The following is a 19009-nucleotide window of genomic DNA, read 5'->3' as shown; positions in this document are numbered from 1 at the left end:
GTGTATGTATATATATATATATATATATATATACATATATATATACATATATATATATATATATATATATATATATATATATATATATATATATATATATATATATATATATATATATATATATGTATGTATATATATTGCCATAGTGTAGAAAATTCCATATAAAGCAATAACATCTCCATAGAGTCTAGCAGGTGGTGGACCACCAAAAGAAAAGTTACATAGTGCACCTTTTACATAAAAACATTCACATCAGTGTGTATCAACATTGCCATGGCAACAACTCTTCAGAGACACCAACATTATTATTAAACTGTGAGACACTGAATGGGTAGAACTTTAATAGAAGTGTAAAACAACCTGTCATTATTGCCTGCTCCTTTCTGCAGAATAGAAAGCTCCCGATGCTGCTGGTAAGTGCAGCTCGGTGTGCTGTGTCTTGTCATTATTTGGTGTGGTCTTGTTTGTACCTGTGTTACTGTCTGTGTGTGTGTGATGGGAAAGGAAGTGAATGTAGACACCTCTGTCAGCAGCTCACAAAAGCACCAGGGCTTTACAATGAGAGACTATAAAACTATAGTGGAGTTGTAAACTTCAAGGGGATATGTCATGATTTTGTTCGCTGTGTGTACATAAGGTTCAGGTAAACTTTGCTGGCACTCTGCTTTTGACCCATCCTTCAGTGTCACAGGGACAATCTATAAGGAGCAGTAAGCACCACTGTGTAACACCCAGGACTCAAATCCAGATCTTGAGCTAGGTTTTGTTAGAACTACCTTAGCTGGAGGATTCCACAAAATGTGCAGGTTTTGGGTTGATGGGGAAAAATAGATGACAATAGATGGACAGAAAAACATACATAGTCTTATTATGCTGGCCTATGTCATCAGAGGTATAATACTCCCTACAACAGAAGATAGGCAGACATCACTACACTGGATTGGACAACACTATCACAGTGTCTCTCCAGGTCTCGTAAACAAACTCTCTTCTGTGTCAGAACTCCAGCCTCTTCTTTCAACTCTCAGTCTGCTTCAATTTATTCTACAACACAAGATGGGAACTGTTCAGGGTCATGTATTACCAGTTTGCCATGCAAAACTTTTCAAATTATTATCAAAAACAGTTACAAGTAAAATAGTTTGGCTACAAATTCACAAGAAAGCATGTGGGACTAAATGAACGAAAGCCAAGAAATGCTTAAAGGCAGAGGTTTTGATTAGACAAATTTGATTCCTGTGAGCTTTAAGCTTCTTACTCTTCTTACCTCCTCAAAAATGTACCTGTTGTGTTTTGTTTCATTCATACATTGACTAATCCTTTATGAGTAGCCTGTCTACATCTCCAAAGCTCAAAATACTCTGTTTTACCTTGTGATGTCAAGAAGGAACAGTTTTCCATTCAACAGCTACGTTTGACTTTTAGTTCCTTAGAGATGGGCTGAAATCATTTCAAATGATTATAGTGAAGGCGTATTGCATTTAAAAACATAGTGGAGCTCTTCCTGTATTGGCACATGACAGCACAAGATGGAACAGAGTGTTTTGTGAACTGCTGAGAAGAACTCAGCCTAAATATGCAGCGTTTGCAACACAACTTTGCAGCGCAACTCCAGCTATGTGTGTGACGAGGAAACATCATTATAACATCGATCAGAAAACAACATAATATGTTTTATCCACCAACAGACACATCATAGGCTACCATTTTCATCAAGCCATTATTTCACTACATTTCTGCACAAAAATTGTACAGATTAAATAATAACATTTACAGACGATTTTCACAAATTTATAGCCTTAGCAGAGCACAAACCACATTTTACAGGTGGCTCTCATCATCTTTAGCTGCTTTCAGTGGAATCAGTTATTGACCTAATCCGATACAGCTTTTATCAATTACATGTCTTTTGAAAGCAACAGTCACTTGTTTCAGTTTTTGTGTGGTCTCCATTGACATTACATTGCATTACGCGCTGACTTATGAAGATTACCTGTAAATCCATGAGCTTTGACCCCATCCAGAGCAGTGCCATGATAAAAATAGACCAAAGACATGAAGTGAACCACACTGTCTGATCTATAACTGGTAAATCCGACATTTTTTCCTCAGAATAACAAATGGTTTAGAGGAATTTGTGTAAGACGGAAATGTGTCCAGTGAACTCAGCGGTAGGTCTCGAAGTATTGGCTGAAGGTAATCTCCTTAAAGACGAGTTTAAGATGAGAGCAAAGAAGATCCAAAAGTGGAGAGAGGCAAGGTGGAAAAACATCTTCAACAATCTAGCCCAAAAAGGTTGAAATGAAGTGAAGGACAGTGTTCATGCCCTTGTTTGGTGGCCTTTATAACAAGCAGTGGTGGAATGTAACGAGGTAAAAGGACTAAAATACTGTACTTAAGTAAAAAAAAAAAAAAAGTTATCAGTACTTACTTTTACCTCACTACATTTGAGAGAAGGCATCTCCACTTTCTACTCAAATACATTTTTGAACAGGATTTTGAACAGAAGTATTTTTTATGATTTTATGACCTGCTGAAAAGGTCGAAGGCTTTATTTTTTAAAAAGTTCGTACTTTGAGCAAACAAAAATATACAAGTAAAAAGTAGCTTCTAAAAAAAAGATTCTAAAAGAAGTTTCTGTTGAACAAAATACAGCAGAAATCTTTATGAAAATAACTGTAACACTGTTAAAAGATCTAAAAAGTCAATTTTGCATAATAGCTGCTTGTCTGCTTTAACTTTTTATTGCAAACAACAGATTCTCATTCATAAGTCAAGTTAGTCATTCAATAAGTTTAATACAAAACTGTGGAAAAACAAAACATTGAGATTATCAGGTGGTGCACCAACCAACAGAAAAGTTACCGTAATTTTCAGACTGTAAGTCGCACTTTTTTCATGGTTTGGGTGGTCCTGCGACTTACACTCCAGTGCAAATTATATATTAACATTTTCAGACTGACAGTCGTGACAGGGTGCTCTAGGCTTCTGTGTCAGTATCTAGTACTACTATTACTCCTGTACCACTGTCACTTCGCACTCTACTGCACATGTCTCCTGTAGAAATAGCCGCTGTCTTGCTGCAAATAGCGAAATATTTAGTCAAAAACAGTAATCGAGCAGCAGAAAGAAAGTTTGGAGTGAGCGAGAAACTTGTGAGGGACTGGCGGAAAGTGGGGATGGAGAACACAGCTTCACGGCAACAGGGAGGGTGCAGTGTGCAACTTTCCTGGAAGTCATTGGATGCATCGGCAAAGCCTGAATTTCAATGAAAACCGAAACCATCGCGTCGGGATTCAGAAAGGCCGGAATAATTCTAACTGGAACTGATGCTGAGTCTGACAGCAGCTACACAGAAGAGGAAGCGCCACTCCGTTTACTTCATAGATCTATGGTTTATCTCCGGAGGTTGCGCAGAAGTGACATCGAGGATGAAGAATTCAATGGATTTAGTGATTTGGAGTGAGATCGTGAGTTTGGTAAACTTATGTTCTGTTGTTTATGCTATAATTATCTGAATAACTGTTAATATGTGACGTTAACATATTAACGCCTATTCAGCCTGTTGTTCTCTGTTCTGTTGTTATTAGTATAACTTGCCTTTCAAGATTAAATGTCAGTTCCTGGTGTCTGATTTTATGAAATACATTTCCCCAAAAAGTGCGACTTATATATGTTTTTTTCTTCTTCATTGTGCATTTTTTGGCTGATGCAACTTATAATATAAATACCGTAAATAGAGAACATTAAGTTTCAAATCAAACAAGGATTTGTAAACATTTACTATCAGAGGACTACTTCCCTGCTATTGTTTTCATTTATTACAGTAAAGCCCGCACCCTAAACATAAGCAACCATATCAAATTATATAAGATGCTCAGTACAATGGTTTTCTATAACATAATCTACGTATACCATCATAAAACAAACTGAAAATGACGTTTGTAAAAATGATCAGAAACAAAAGAGACCAAACACTGCTGACTTTGAAGATAACTACATTAAAAAAACAAAAACATCCTATTATAGTTAAGATTAGTGTTGTTATCCACTTCCCAGTACCGCTTTCAGATACAGGTAACTGATGGAGATGAGCACTTGAAGATATGATCAGATGGATTTAAGGGACTGCTGTCACGCATGAGAGGCTGTTGAGCAGATAAAGTCACAGAGTCAAGAGGTTCATGATGCAAAGAGACTAAATGTTATGATATGTGATATAGACAGGAGAGAGGACTGCCTGATTTGTGTGGGTCCATGCTGGGCACACACCAGCTATCTGAAGAGCTAAGTCACTTCCATTCTCACGGCAGCATAGTGTAAGTTTAAACTGTGTATATATTTGTACCTTTTACTATAATATTTAATTATTATGATTCATATTTCATTCTTTTACCAGTGTTTAGAACTATATCATTTCACAAAAGGTTCAACTGCTTTCTAATTCTTGAAGTATGCAGAAGATAAAAGATGTAAAGTAAAATTGAGAAAGGCAAAACAAACAAAAAAAACAAACAATCATATTACTACATAGATTTGCCATCATTATTTTGTTTTGTGTAAAGTGACAAAATTTGATATCAGTATTAATACATTTGGTGGTTTTAGTTAGGAAACTTGGCAAGAAAATAATCTAAATTTAATGTTTTGTTATAAATATCCTGAATATCCTGCCTTGATGTCTGCTCATAACAAAAAACAGCCCTATGTATGTACGAACAAAACTCAAACTTTACTTTTCCATTTACATAACATAACATGCGTGCTTTATAAATGAGAACCCCAAGTAGAAGATAGAGATCGATAGATACCTCTCTTTTGGGCTGATATGTGTGTAAGCTGATTTTGATCATGTTTCCCAAAAATCTATCATTTAAATTAATACTAACCTAACTATTATCTATACTCTGCATAATCAAACTATAATAAGGACCAATAAGCTTCAATAGAAATAATTGTATACATTCACAGCCCAGTTTCTACTACTAACTCATTTTGTGAATGCCATCATTGCACTAGTGTTAAATTAAAGCTTTATGCAGCAGTTGGTGAGCCCAAATCAAATATCGGCCCAGGCAGGAGAGTTACGGTCGATAGCCCATACGAAAAAAAGTGCAAATATCAGCTATAAGATACTTGACCAGTGGAAGTGGCATAATTGTGATTGGTGGTCTTAGTGCTTAAGAGCAATCATGCACAACAACAACAACAACAACAATACTGTACAAAATATTACAGACAAGACAGGCTGAAAAGGTCCAAGTACACGCAGTGGCACTGTGCTTGCCCTCTCCTCTTACTGTACATTAGAGCCATGAATGCCTAAAACGCTGAGAATGCAGCCCTCCACACACAGGTTTAATTGAGCCAAAGCCACACGGTCATTTAATCTTTATCTGAATCATCTGCTGCTGCTGATTACAGGGCGCGCACAGCGGGCGAGATACGATCTGCCAAACTGAGACAGAGAGAGGGCAGAGAGAGGGAGAGACAGAAAGTAGTGGAGAAACAGAGAGAGAGAGAAGAGGAGTGGAGGAGATGACGAAGCTGTGGTCTTGTGGCACTAAAGTTCAGCAGCAAAACTGTGATGGGAAAATGTGCAAATTAGTATGAGGTTTTAAGAAATATGGTGTTTTTTAAATTACTTTCTTTCTATTTACAAATATCCCCAACAATGGTAATTTCACAATATCAAATCTTGGTGTTGCACAGAAACATTACCATTTTTATTCACAATTCATGACAACACTATGACCAAAGAGCATTTACTCTCATTCTACTGTTCTGATAGACCACATAAGTGACTTATGTCAATATCACTGCTCTACTGTCCGTAATAGTACTGCACCACTCAATCACATGGTTATTGTTACATACTGTCAGAATGGTAGAGTCACTTAATCATAATTCAAGGTTTATATCTCTAGTTCTGGCAGTTTTCTCCAACACATTCTAGTATATATATAGTACTGTATCATGTTGCTTTGAGTAGACTGGTTTAGACTGAATTACCTTGTCACATTACTCTATCTCACTAATTTCAAGGTAATTAGGCTTGAAATAAACAGGGTGGGAAAGTACATTTTATTAAAAAATACAGTTCTTTAACCCCACTGGCAAGTAATTTTTGAAAATTTTCAGAATAAGTAATTTAATATAGGTACAAAGGGTAAAGAAATGTCAAGGTAAACCTATTCAGTATTCTGTATTTTTGTACGTTATAATAATGCTTAATAATATAGTTAATTGTTTAGTTATTTCTCTTGAATGTTTTGAGCACACAAACCACCAGTGCACCTGTGGGACTGTGGCACACTCCAAGTCGGCTTTTGTCCAAACCAGGACTCTCTCTCTTTCTCCTTCTTTCTCTCTCTTTCTCTCTCCTTCTCTCTCTCTCCCTGTTTCTCTGCAGCCCTTCGGAGTTGAGAGTTGGCCTTGCTAAGCGCTGCAGTCAGGGGCAGTGTTGGAGAGAGCAAAGGCATTCCTCACTGCTGTCTGTCTGGACCCATGATTAGCTCTTAGTTCTAATCAGGCGGGCTCTGAAAGGACGCCTATCGGCCACATTTCATCTCGCTCGCCCTGCGTCTGTCACCGCTCCTCTCTCCCTTCTCCTTCAGCCCGGGCCTATCTGCATACGATAGCGCTTCTCAAGTACGGCTAAAGACACGAGGAGATAGCGAGCTGGAGAGGAGCTGGAGATGGGAAAACAGAGAATCATTGTCCCGAAAAGACCAGGGGAGGACAAAACGCAGGTGTGGCATCGTCCCAGGACAGTCCATAGCAAAACAGTGTGAGAGACGGGGGGGAGAGGGAGGGAGAGAGGGAGGGAGGAGGTGAGTGAAGTGAGTGAGTGAAAGAAGATGACAATGACTGTCAGTGGGGATAAAGAGGAGAAGTGTGCCTATTCAAGTTCAAGGCTGCAACATTTCACAAACATTTGCCAAAGTTCTTAAGCTGCTTAATCCCATAAAAGTTAAGTAATTTTGTTTGAAATTCAGCCACAAAACAATACAAGCTGGTTCATTTTTTGTCACTTTCCAGGCCAAAAAAAAAAAAAAAAAAGATTGAATGTGAATGAATCTGAAACTTTTTATTCATTCATTTTTGGCAATTCATTTTAAAGGCGCACTAGTAATTTTACTGGTGGACAGTAGTGGAAAGTACCACCACTTAACTATAAATTTTAGGTGTCGGTGCATTACTTTTTACTTTTACTCCACTGCATTTTTGAACAGGACTGAAAAGTAAAAGAGTTTTATTATTGTTTGAGACCTGCTGAAAATTAAAATGCTGGGGGTTATTTTTAACATGGTCATAATTCCATGAAACAAAAATATATAAAATATAAAACAGCTAGAAAACAATTTATTTAATAGTTTCTATTCAACAAAGTTCAGCATAAAACTTTATTAGCATCACTAGATTTGAAGCCTAAAAACCTTTTTATACAGGTATTTTAAAACATTTACTTAAGTACATATTTTCATGTGATACTAGATATTTCTTAAGTAGATATTTTCATGTGATACTTTTACTTGAGTACTGTATGGAGACAAGTAGATGATGTCAGGCAAGTAACAAGTCAGATCTGTGGTGAAGTGAGCTATTTCACAGTAAGAATTGTGTATTGTTTTAAGCAATAAAACCTTAAATTGAATACATTCAAGATAGACCAGTGCAATATACTGTGGAACATTTCATACAAAGCAACAGCATTTCCATGGAAACAAGCAGATGTATCCTCCACCAGAAAAGTCACATAGTTCACTTTAAAGTATTTTCCATTTTAATTCATTGTACAGTATATTGGTTTATACTGTCACTACCATTGTCTCTTGATAATAGGACATTCCAGTATGTATATGCAAGTTCCCGTAGTGAACCTGTAGTACTTCCCACCCTCATCATTCTGTAGAACGTATCATTGATGTATTCTTTCTTTTACACAATGAAGAACTGTAGCTTTGCATTGTCTCGCTGTGAGATAGGAGTGGTTTATCCGTAGATCAGATGAACTCGAAAGGTGCTGTTATTAATCAACGTAAAACCACATTAGCCTTTGACCCTTTCCCGTCCACAGCTGGGTCAGCGCCCAGTTCAAGCTCAGACATCTCCCCTCCAGCCAACAGTGACTGGGGGGCGCATTTTTGTCTTGTTTTGACCCTGTGTGGCTAATGAATCAGAGCAGTTCTCATGCAAAGACACAATAACACACCTACATGACTGAGAGGAAGAGCACACATTTGTCATTTTATGGGACTGGGAAAGTTACATGATATTGTCTGCTTTTTAAGGTCCTGTATTACACATAACTGACTGTTGTGAGCATTGTTATAATGTTTGTTACCTCATCCAAATCATACCTGGAGTTGTGTTTGAGGAACCCTTTATTATTATTCTGTATCTCCAAAACTCAAAAAGCTCTGCTCCATCTTGTAATGTCATGAAGATGTAGTTTTCAATTTAACATCTGTTTTTTTACATTTTTTAGAAGGGTTTGGCAGCTCCAGGGCTGAAATCATCCAAATAATTCTAGTGAAGGTGTATGGTGTTTAAAAACACAGTGGAGCACTTCCTGTATTACCACATGACATTACAAGGTGGAACAGTGTTTACTGTTTAAGAGAAGATTACAGCCTAAATGTGCAGAGTTTGTGTGTTAAAACAACAAATCTATAAATTATCTATAACTTAAATCAGAAAATAACTCAATATGGGCTCTTTAAATGTATTTATTTGTTGAATACTATTTGTTTATTTATGGATTTCTAAATAAGAGATGTATTTATTTATTTATTATTATTAATTTTTTTTATTTTTTTTAAAGCTGTTCAAAAATTGTTTTCCAAAAATAAATGCATGTTAATAAATGGCAAAGGGTTTTAGGAATAAGTAAGAGCAGGGGTGTCAAACTCCAATTCACAGAGATCCAAACTAAATACTTATTGAAAAATGTCAACATCTGCATGTTTTCTCTTCTTTCAAGATATGTAATGTTAAACCTTTTCTTATTAAAATAAATGTTTATTAATAAAAGTTTTGCTTAAACACTGAATCCAGAACAAGCATAATATAAAATAATAACATAGTTTTAAATAAATAATGTCTCTATAGCCGATCTCTAGCCGGCGGGGCTAACACATATTTGATATGATCTCGCGGGCCAAATATAATTATATTGCGGGCCAAATATAATTATATTGTGGGCAAAATTTGGCGCCCGGGCCTGAGTTTGACATGTCTGAGTTAGAGACACAAGAAACTGTACACAACCTCTTTTTATAATGGTTAGAAAATCCGGGACACCAGGTTTATATTGCTCTTCATTTACTCTCCAACACAACCTCCTGACCCAGACCTCCAGACCCCTGAGTCTGACAGACAGAATAAATCCTAGCTGCAAAGCTGCACCTACGGCCGCTAACATCGCATTCATACTCATCATGACAACAACAGAGCCAAGCTGGCCTTCTGAGCACCCCCAGATCGAATTCAAGGCTACTCCAAATCTAGAAGAAGGTAGGACAAAAGGACTTCACTGGTGACTGTAAAACAGCCCAAAGAAGGATAAAAAAATAAATAAAATCAACTCCAAACTGAATAAATACTAAACCTGTAGAGGGATTCGGTTACCACAGTTTGAGAAACACTGCCCCATGACAACAATGCTATAAATAGGCTCCAGTCACTATTAGCCCAAAACAAGAAGCATGAATGAATATTGTTTAGGCCTGTCACGATAAATTATTATGTCAACTTCACGTTCAATTAATATTGATGGCCACTATTTTTTATTGAGTGTAGACTCCATTTAGTTGGAACTGTTTGTTGTGTCATCACAGTTGAGATACAGAGGGTCAAAGAATTAACTTATATGAAACCTTAAAGGGCCCATATTACGCTATTTTCTGATTTATGTTATGATGTTGTATCCTCATCAAAAACATACTCAGACTTGTGTTTTGTTTCATTAATTCATGTTTAATACACAAACACTGCATATTTAGGCTGAGGTCAAAGGGAAAACACTCTGTTCCACCTTGTGAGTCATACAGGAAGTGGTATTTTTAAGTGGTATTTTAATTTTTAATTATTTGAGCTCTGCAATTGCCTACCTCTACTGAACAAAAGGTAAAAGGGAGCCCTACATGACATCATAAGGTGTCACAGAGCATTAGATACATAAACGGATTATAATAAATAATAAAGGATAACTCAAACGTGTGAATGAAATAAAACATAACAAGGAGGTAACAGCATTATAACATGACTTAAACCTCACTAAAGTCAAATTTGCATAACATAGGATCTTTAACTGTTTCATTTTGCTATGTATTTAAGATAGTTTTATGGATATTGTACATTTTGAAAAGGATTTACTGGGAAAATACAACATTAGAGTTTTTTTGTTTCAGTGACGTTAATTACCTTCAATATCGTTTAGGGGTGTAACGATATCCAAGTCTCACAACACATTATCGTCACTGTATGAATCTCACAGTACGATATTTATTGTGATATCGTGGGAAAGCTCACGATATGGTGTGGAGACTCACGATTAGGTATGTAACAATATCCAAATCTCTCAGTATGATATTTTCACAATGTAAATCTCACTGTACAATATTTATTGCGATATTATGTGTAGGCTGAAAAAACTGTTAATGTGGCACTTTTTCCTCTTAAAATGCCCTGACAAGACTTAATCCAAAGAACTAAGACTTGAAAATGCTTAGAACTGTTATTTCTTCTTGTAGTCTGTACTGAAATGGAGCAAAGGATCATGGTTTATGTAGTTCCCTTTGTCTTTTTTAGCTGTTGCTGCACCATAACTCTTAACTCCATAACTTAATGTAAGCAAAGACACTTGTAATTCGATATATTGTGATGGTCTTCGATATTATTTTGAGAACTTTGACGCTACGATATCACGATATTTCGGTTATTGTTAAATCCCTAATATTGTTTATCGTAGCAATATATCTTCACTTCACTTCAAATATCATGACTAAGCCTAAGTGCATTATTTTTCTGATTATTATTATGATTTTTTTTATTTATAGTCCCAAATATTATAACAGATACTGTGTTAAGTGTGACTAAGTGCTTACGCAGCCTGAGTCTATAGTGCATATTGAGTATTTTTGTGTGAAACTCGTGCCTTCAGCCTGCGCCTCAGTGACACCAGCAGCCCACAATGACCTTGACTGTGCTGTGAATGGACAGTGGGAGGATTCGCCCGAGAACAAGAGGAAAAAAATACCACAAAGCTCTGATTCAAACCACTGCCGCCTCATTCGTGTGAGAAGAGATTAATCCACACGATATGTAAAGGTGCACTGTGTAACTTTTGTGGTGGAGGGTCTGCCATCTGCTCGGACCCCTGTTTGTTCCACATGGAGTAAACTTATCTATCTTGCATTGTTTTTCACTGGTCAAAAATACAGTCACAAAAATAAATTGCCTTTATTTGCTAACTGACAAATTGATCTGACCTGTAACGTGGCCTTTTACGATAATTACTTTATCCACTTATCGTTCAAGAAATAATAGTTGGAACTAAATATTTTGGGGCTCAATATACAGTATATCATGTGTACATTTTCATTGCAGTACTGGTGACATTTTTGCAATTTTTAATGTAATAAAGTAAGTTTTGAGCTGTAGGTGTAGACAAACTTTATTGATCCACAGGCGAAATGAACTTCTATAACTAAAATTAATTTCAGTTTATTCTGCTTCTTGAAACTTAGAATGCCTTTTGATGATACTGTACATTTAAAAATGGGTTACTGGAATTCTCCTTCTTTAATGTTTTTATTTCAGTGGCATAAAATAGTGTCAATATTATCATTTATCCTGACATTTCTCTGTAGCGATATATCATCCTTCGAACAAATCCTATACCAGAAAAGTTACACAGTGTATCTTTAAAGGGCCTATATTACATTATTTCCTAATCTATGTTATAATGTTCTTTCTTCATCAAAAAGAAACAAACAGAAAATGCTCCTTCAGTCTTCAGATCATTTGGATGATTTCAGATCTGAAATTGCCAATCTCTACTGAACAAAAGTAAAAGGTTAGCCAGGCTGGCGTCACCTAGTGCCTCCGCTCAGTTTAATTTCTCTCCAGCAACTAGGTCAGGAATTGGAATACACTAGACCACAGGTGTCAAACATAAGGCCGGCGGGCCATATCCGGCCCTTCAAGACCCATGTGGCCCTTGGGTGATTTTCTACTAAAATATTTTAAATGTTGAATTAGAATTTTTCTTAAAGTTTCAGGTTGTTCATCATATTATAATATTCTAATAAGAGTTCATCAATTAAAAAAGATTTGTGTAATAGATTTGTGTTTCTCTGCACAAATATTTGAACTTATTGTTATTTTTGGGGTTTATATGCCATGAGTTTTCTGATCCGGCCCCTTTGGGATCAAAGTAGGTTGGATACGGCCCCCGGACCAAAATGAGTTTGACACCCCTGCACTAGACGGTTCACAAAAACCGCCATATATTCAGTGTTGGCAACGATTCTCTAGATCGAGGATTTAAAGCTAGAACAAAGAAACTGTTTGGTGAAATTTATCAAGGAAAAGTTTTATATACCAGTTAGCCCCGTTGGCTGCCCTTTACATACGTCACGACCAAATAGCAGAGATTGGTTAAATATCTATCGTCCAGTGAACGCTCGGGTCGGGCTCTTTCTACCAAGTGAAAGCGGCTGATGAATCAGGCTAGTAAAAGGTAGCTGTTAACTTGAAAATTACGGCTGCATCACAATTTGGAACAGAGCACTTTGAGTTTTGGAGATGTGGACAGACCAGAAGTGGACTAAGCGAGTGTGACATCCATAACGTTCAGCATCACTCAAACGAAACCCATGATGCTAGTATTTAGAGGAGCGAATTTGGAGCCAGACTTCATATTAGGAACAGGAATTTTTTAAAGGACAAAAAAACACCAGGATCATGTAGAGCAGGTTAATACAAACATTTTAAGACCACAATGATGAGGCTCACTGCAGCAGTTACAGAGAGGAGGGGACAATACACCAATCTAAGGCAATCTGAGCCTTGTTAGAAGGAGCCGGAAGCTTCAAACTTTCCATGTCAAACACAGCACTGGCGGGTTAACTATGTCCATTTATGAGAGAGACTCAAACATGTTTGAATGAAACAAAACACAAATCCACATATGTTTTTGAGGTGTTAACAACACTAAAATATGACTAAAAGTTCACAGGGTGTACATTTTGCGTAATGTAGGATCTTTAAGTCAGAACGATGGGGTACGTTCGGGAGCCCGCGTGGCCCAAAAGTATTTAGTTATCAGTAACATCTCTCGCTGTCTGTCTGTCCAACTGTCACAGAGCTTGCAAAGTTGAGCCAATAAGGATTGTTTTATGATGACATATCCACTGCGCCAGAGGGCCACCTGACATTCCTGACTCCCTCCTCTGCAACTTCACATAGATATACGCACATAGATACACACACACACTCACACACACTAGAGGCACACACTCAAACCAGGAGCTCCTCTTTCCTCAATAACTCCAGGCAACGAACGCCAGACACCTCACTCTGCTTCGGCAACACAATATTAGCATTTTGTCTGGGCTTAGTTCTACAGAGATTGCGCCTTTGGACTTTTTAGGGCAATTTGTAGCGTTGTCCCTTACAATAAAGTGAAACCGAAACTACTGTGAAACTGATTGAAATCCATGCAATATTTCTAGGTGCACTATGTCACTTTTCAGACATTACCGGTGGTGTCAACATGAAATTTTTGATGTCATATACCGTGAACATTCCAGTCATTATTTCTTCATGGAGACAAGCTGGTAGCAGACACTCCAAGTTACATATCCTATTACTGTAATAAACTGGAAATTTACCAGTGTATCAAAGATAAAATCATTTAAAAAGTATGTGCTTAAATTTGGGGCAAATCAGCAATTTCCATAAAGACTCATGAGCTGTTGCTGTGATATTGCACAATTAACTTGAAAAGGTAACTATGACTACAACTACAAGAGCAAAGACAGTAGATAAATGTAGGCAACATAATATATATTTTGTAAATTTCTAATACAACATCACTAAACCATAATATGACTTCTGCACTTTCTTCTTTCTGAAAATCAAAGCATGCACTAATCTACAAGATTTAATGGAATAGTAAAAATCAGTAATGCGTGTATATGAGGGTGGAGTCTATGAAGGATTAACTACTGTTTTATAGACAATATATTGGACACAAGCCCATTTTACAAACAATTTGATGCAGATGAGCAACTTCTCAATCTAGTGTGATCCCGTCAGATCAAGCAGAACGTTAATTTAAAAATCTCCATGCGTAAAATAGCGTTAAATTAATAAATTTCCTTTATAACTCAGTCAAGTTTGTCTAAATCCAAGTATGAATAAAGTTTGGTAAAGTTTGAAATTACCACTAAAAGCCTGGATCATTGCCACAGCTATACTTTACATCTAAGTACTGGCTAATGTAGCTTTTTACAGGGACAATAATATGATTGAAATTGAAAACACCAAAAGCACTTGCTTGCAAAACTGCACATTACGCACAGGTTTTACACACACACCTTTACAAATACTAAAACACTTTCCATATTTCCACGACTTTTAAAGCAATGCCATGCCTATGAAAGCAACACGTGGCTCCATGACAGTACTTACCACCACAGCCCGATGATATTGACGGGGCAAAGCAAGATGAAGAAGAGGGCGAGCTGAATCCGCGACAGACGCACGCATGTCATGTTTGAACCGCGGCAAAAATCCACTCCTGCGGGGCACAAAATTTACCAAGATGTCCTCAATCCCCCACACGAGAAAATGGCACGACGTCTCAAATGCATACGTGAAGCTTAATTGGTTAGTTTTGGTTTCGGCGGTGCGCTCATCATCCAGTAATTCCCCCGAAGACTCGCATCTCCCCGCGGTCAAGAGGTTGAGGAATGGTCCGCTGTCACAGGTTTGGTGGTTGACCTCTTCATTGTGCCGATCAAGTGTCGGCTAATAACTTGAAATAATAGGCCACTCAGAACTTTTACGACCGCGTGCAAGGCTATTCCACAGGTAAAGGCAGACTCGAGGTGCACCCTGCTCTCTCAAACATGCCGTGTGTGTATTTTTCTCTTTTGGGGAAGGTGGAAAAAAACGTGTGACGTCGCTCGAGGCAAAGTGAAATCCTCGCTGTCATTCAGAGACGCGGAGAAGAAGAAGGAGCGATTAGGGAAGCCAGGCAGTGAACTGGTAAACAAAGCAGACAGCGGCAAGCGGTGTTTACGGTGGAGCCCGAAGAGGAGCATGAAGTCATCACAGGTGTGGTTGGTGCGCAGCCCTTCTCATGTCCGTGCCAACTGTCTGTCTAGGACTCACATGGCAAAGCAGAAGTATACCCGAGCCAAAAGATCCTACCTGTGCGTAAGAACATTTTGGTAGGTTATGAAGTCAGGGAAGTAAACTAACAAATGAATCTAGTAACACATTAAAGTGAAAATGAAAGCGCTGCATAGACAAAACAAATTCCATGTTTAATTATTTTGGAAGCAAAGAGAGAAAACAGTAGCCTACTCTTCTTTAACAATGCCATGGGATTGTTTAGTTATAGGGAGAGAATTGAGGCAGGTGTAGTAAACAGCAATAAATAATCAAATAAACAATGTTAAATAAATAAATAAAACACATTATTCAACTTGGCTCTTCCTTCTGTGCCACTTTGGGGTTTTCATCGGTACATGGTCTGGAGGAATACCAAGCTGAGTATTTTAGTTTTTGGATGAGTTTTGGATTCACTAAGGGCAAACCAGAACACAACTGCGTCCAAAGAATCCATAGGCCAATAATTAAATTAACAAACTTTTTTGCTGCTATAATAGCATTAGTGTTGTGCCATGTTGGTTGGGTACAAATCACATACGAGTCAGCCAGCCATTTTGGTAGGCAAAAAGCGTCAACAAGTCAACATCAACAGTCAACATCAACATCACCAACACTTACGATGTACAACAACAACAATCGTCATACAGCAGTACAACATCAATATTGTCAACAGTTATTGTCGTACAACATCAACAATCGCCATACAACAGCACAATATCAACAATCGTCAACAGTTATCGCCGAGTTTTAACTTTTCAAAGTAACGTTTTTGATCCTCAACATTCAGTGACTTAGAGTAAGGATGATGAAGTCATGTCAAAACAATTAAATGCAAAACCTACCTCAAACTCTCATGAATTATTTCATGACAGACACGCAACTGTCAACACAAACAAGCGGCCCCACTGACTTTTTGCCTACCAGCCACTGCGCACATGCAGAAAATCCAGATGTAAACAAATACAACGTTTACTTGTATTCTGTTTATGATTAAAGGTGCACCTTGTAACTTTTCTTGGGGACGGTCTGCTAGCTGTTTGTCTTCATGCTTTACCTGCAAGTTCCACATTGTGAAACTATATTCTGTATTTATATAGAAACAAGAAGGTTGCATCACCAGATCAGGTTAAAGGCCATATCTGTGAAGAAGCAAGCTGTCTCACAGTAATAATGCATGTGATTCACTGTATCTGGCCAATAAACACACCTGTATTTAAATAACTTCTTCACAGGTACGTTAAATACCACAGAACATTCCAGGCAAACCAAAAACATCTCCATGGAGACAAGAAGGTGTCAGGCCCCGCACCAGAAAAGTTGCACAGTGCATTTTAACAAATTCATGATCCTTCTGTCATCGTGGTTGTGGTATTTCACGTGACCACATTGTGCTTAACCACTGGTGCTGCTGGAGAAAGCCGCTCTTAGCAGTGAAAGCCATCTGGGCTCTTATCTTGTCATGTTCCTGAAGGATCGCTGCCACATCTGTCACATCTGGACGCTCCCCTTTAAACCAGAGCCCTGTAAAGTCATCAGCTCAGATTGTCCGCTATTGTGTGTCGCGGTGCGTGTGAAGAGAGACAGCCTGTGTAGTATTATCATCTATCTGGCCAAGGGCAGATCCATTGAAATGTAACACCACAGTCCTGCGGTCCCCCATAAAAGAGCCTAACACCAGCCTTCGTTCCACTGCACTGATGCAATCAATCACAAGTGCACCACCAAAGGGCCTGTACTGTTGTCAATGTACAAGAGGCCGTGGGTCACTGCATTATCAATACAGTACAGTGGAGTTAAAGCTGCAATACGTAACTTTTCTGGTAGAGGTTTTCGTCATCTGCTTGTCTCTAGAGATGTTATTGCTTTGCCTGTAATGCTTCACTGTATGGCATTAAACATATTTATCTCTATGGAGACAAGAGGTGACGCCACAGGCAAAGTTGGAGGTCATATATGTGGAGAAGGAATGATTTTAATGTATTTTTAGCTATTAAAAATGTAAAAAAAAAAAAAAACTGTATGTGAATAATACTAGTGTATAATAAATCCATGGCAGAAAAAATGTTAATGCTATAATGTGGAACACTCCAAGCAAAGCAACAACTTTTCCATGGGGTCAAGCAGCAACCAGAAAAGTTACAGAGTGCACCTTTAAACAACTGAAGCACTTAACCTGATATTACCTGAACAGGAAACCCCTGACATTGAACATCTACAACTGTTTCTAGTTTGAACTAGTTCTCCCTGTGTCTGTTCTAATCATCCTGACCATGAACCTGTATAGCTGTGAAGAAGGGTCCCTTTGTGTCCAAGGACAAATTTCCATTAAAACAGTCTTGTCCTTTCTTCCAGTGTTACCATAATATTTGGGGGTTATAAAGTATTAAATGAGTGGATGCCCCCAGTAACATTGACTAAAGACTTTCCTTCCATGAGTGAAATACCTTTGCGGCTTCAGTGTGTGAGAATTACAACCTGAGATTCACCCATATAAAACATACTGGCCCTTTTGTTTTGATTTGGGCCATTTCACTGAGGTAAACTTGAAATAGCTCTGATTCTTAGAGCTTATGGTAGAATGACAGTTTCCTGAAAGACAGTCAGTTTTCCTATGCAGAAGAGTCAAGCCTTCAGACATAATTTGCTCTCTCATGCATTGCAACAAACTTTAACTATCGATGTATTCAAATTATCACATGAAATAGTTCAGAAGAAGTGGAGTTTTGTGAACGGGTCTAGCTCTGTGACCTGCACACCTACAGTAGCCCACCTTTAGTTTAGAGAGCAGTGACATAAGACCAAAGGCATGTGCTGAAAAGGGCAATGGGGTCATTCAAACATGCTTCAAGAATTGTGTATTAGAAGTTACAGGTGACATGGGAGGTGTCTGGAGAGTCGGAAGTCTGCAAATTGACTTCTAAAGCCCTAATATAATTAATTTGTATATTGATATTTCTGTAAAATTTGGCATTTTTTTATTTTCTACACTATGAGTTTTATATGTTGAAAGTTAAAGGTACACTGTCTCTCCATGAACATTAAACCTAATCCACAGGGTCAAGTTACAGGTCAAATCTGTGGAAAGGCGCCCCATTCAGAATAAGAATCTATGTTTTTATTTGACTTTATCAATAAAAAATATCTGTAATTACACAAATTAAAGATAAAAACGTGGAACATGTAGGCAAAGCAATAACATCTCCACAGAGACAAGCAAGTGGCGGACGCTTTTGCCAGAATTCCCGTAGTGTATCTTTAAGTTAATATGAAAGATTCTTCTGATTTGTGATTCTCTAATGTTTGAGTCTTGTCCGTTATCTGCTGCTGACCATCTTTTTCTCTCTCTCCACCCTCTGGTCCCCTCCTCTCTGCAACAGGTGTGTCCACTGCTTCACTGTTCCCATGGTTCAACTCTACAAATCTAACCTGTCATAAAGCTATGCTATACAGTATGATTACATCTTAATGCTTGAAATAGTTAAATTATGATTAAAAGCAGATAAAAGATTGAAAGAGCCAAGTTGTCATCTGTGGTATTATTTTCAAAAGGACGCATCTGCTAAAACCTCAAAACTCATTAGAGAGATAGAAGCAAAGA

The 19009-nt window shown here is 37.8% G+C and overlaps 1 protein-coding gene across 1 annotated transcript in view; it reads right to left on the bottom strand.

Annotated features, from left to right (window-relative positions):
* Positions 1–14842, bottom strand: part of wnt6b (wingless-type MMTV integration site family, member 6b) — a 41919-nt gene extending 27077 nt beyond the window's left edge. Inside the window, exon 1 of the mRNA XM_020920388.2 lies at positions 14704–14842. Within this exon, the coding sequence (XP_020776047.1) occupies positions 14704–14786 (83 nt within the window). The 5' untranslated portion in view covers positions 14787–14842. The remainder of the gene's footprint in view (positions 1–14703) is intronic.
* Between the last annotated feature and the right edge of the window lie 4167 nt (positions 14843–19009).

This window comes from Boleophthalmus pectinirostris, unplaced genomic scaffold, assembly GCF_026225935.1.
Source record: "Boleophthalmus pectinirostris isolate CB_2022bp ecotype Guang Dong unplaced genomic scaffold, ASM2622593v1 HiC_scaffold_1, whole genome shotgun sequence".
Lineage (NCBI taxonomy): Eukaryota > Metazoa > Chordata > Actinopteri > Gobiiformes > Gobiidae > Boleophthalmus > Boleophthalmus pectinirostris.
The sequence above is the reverse complement of the archived record's forward strand: the minus strand, read 5'-3'. Positions and strand labels throughout refer to the sequence as shown.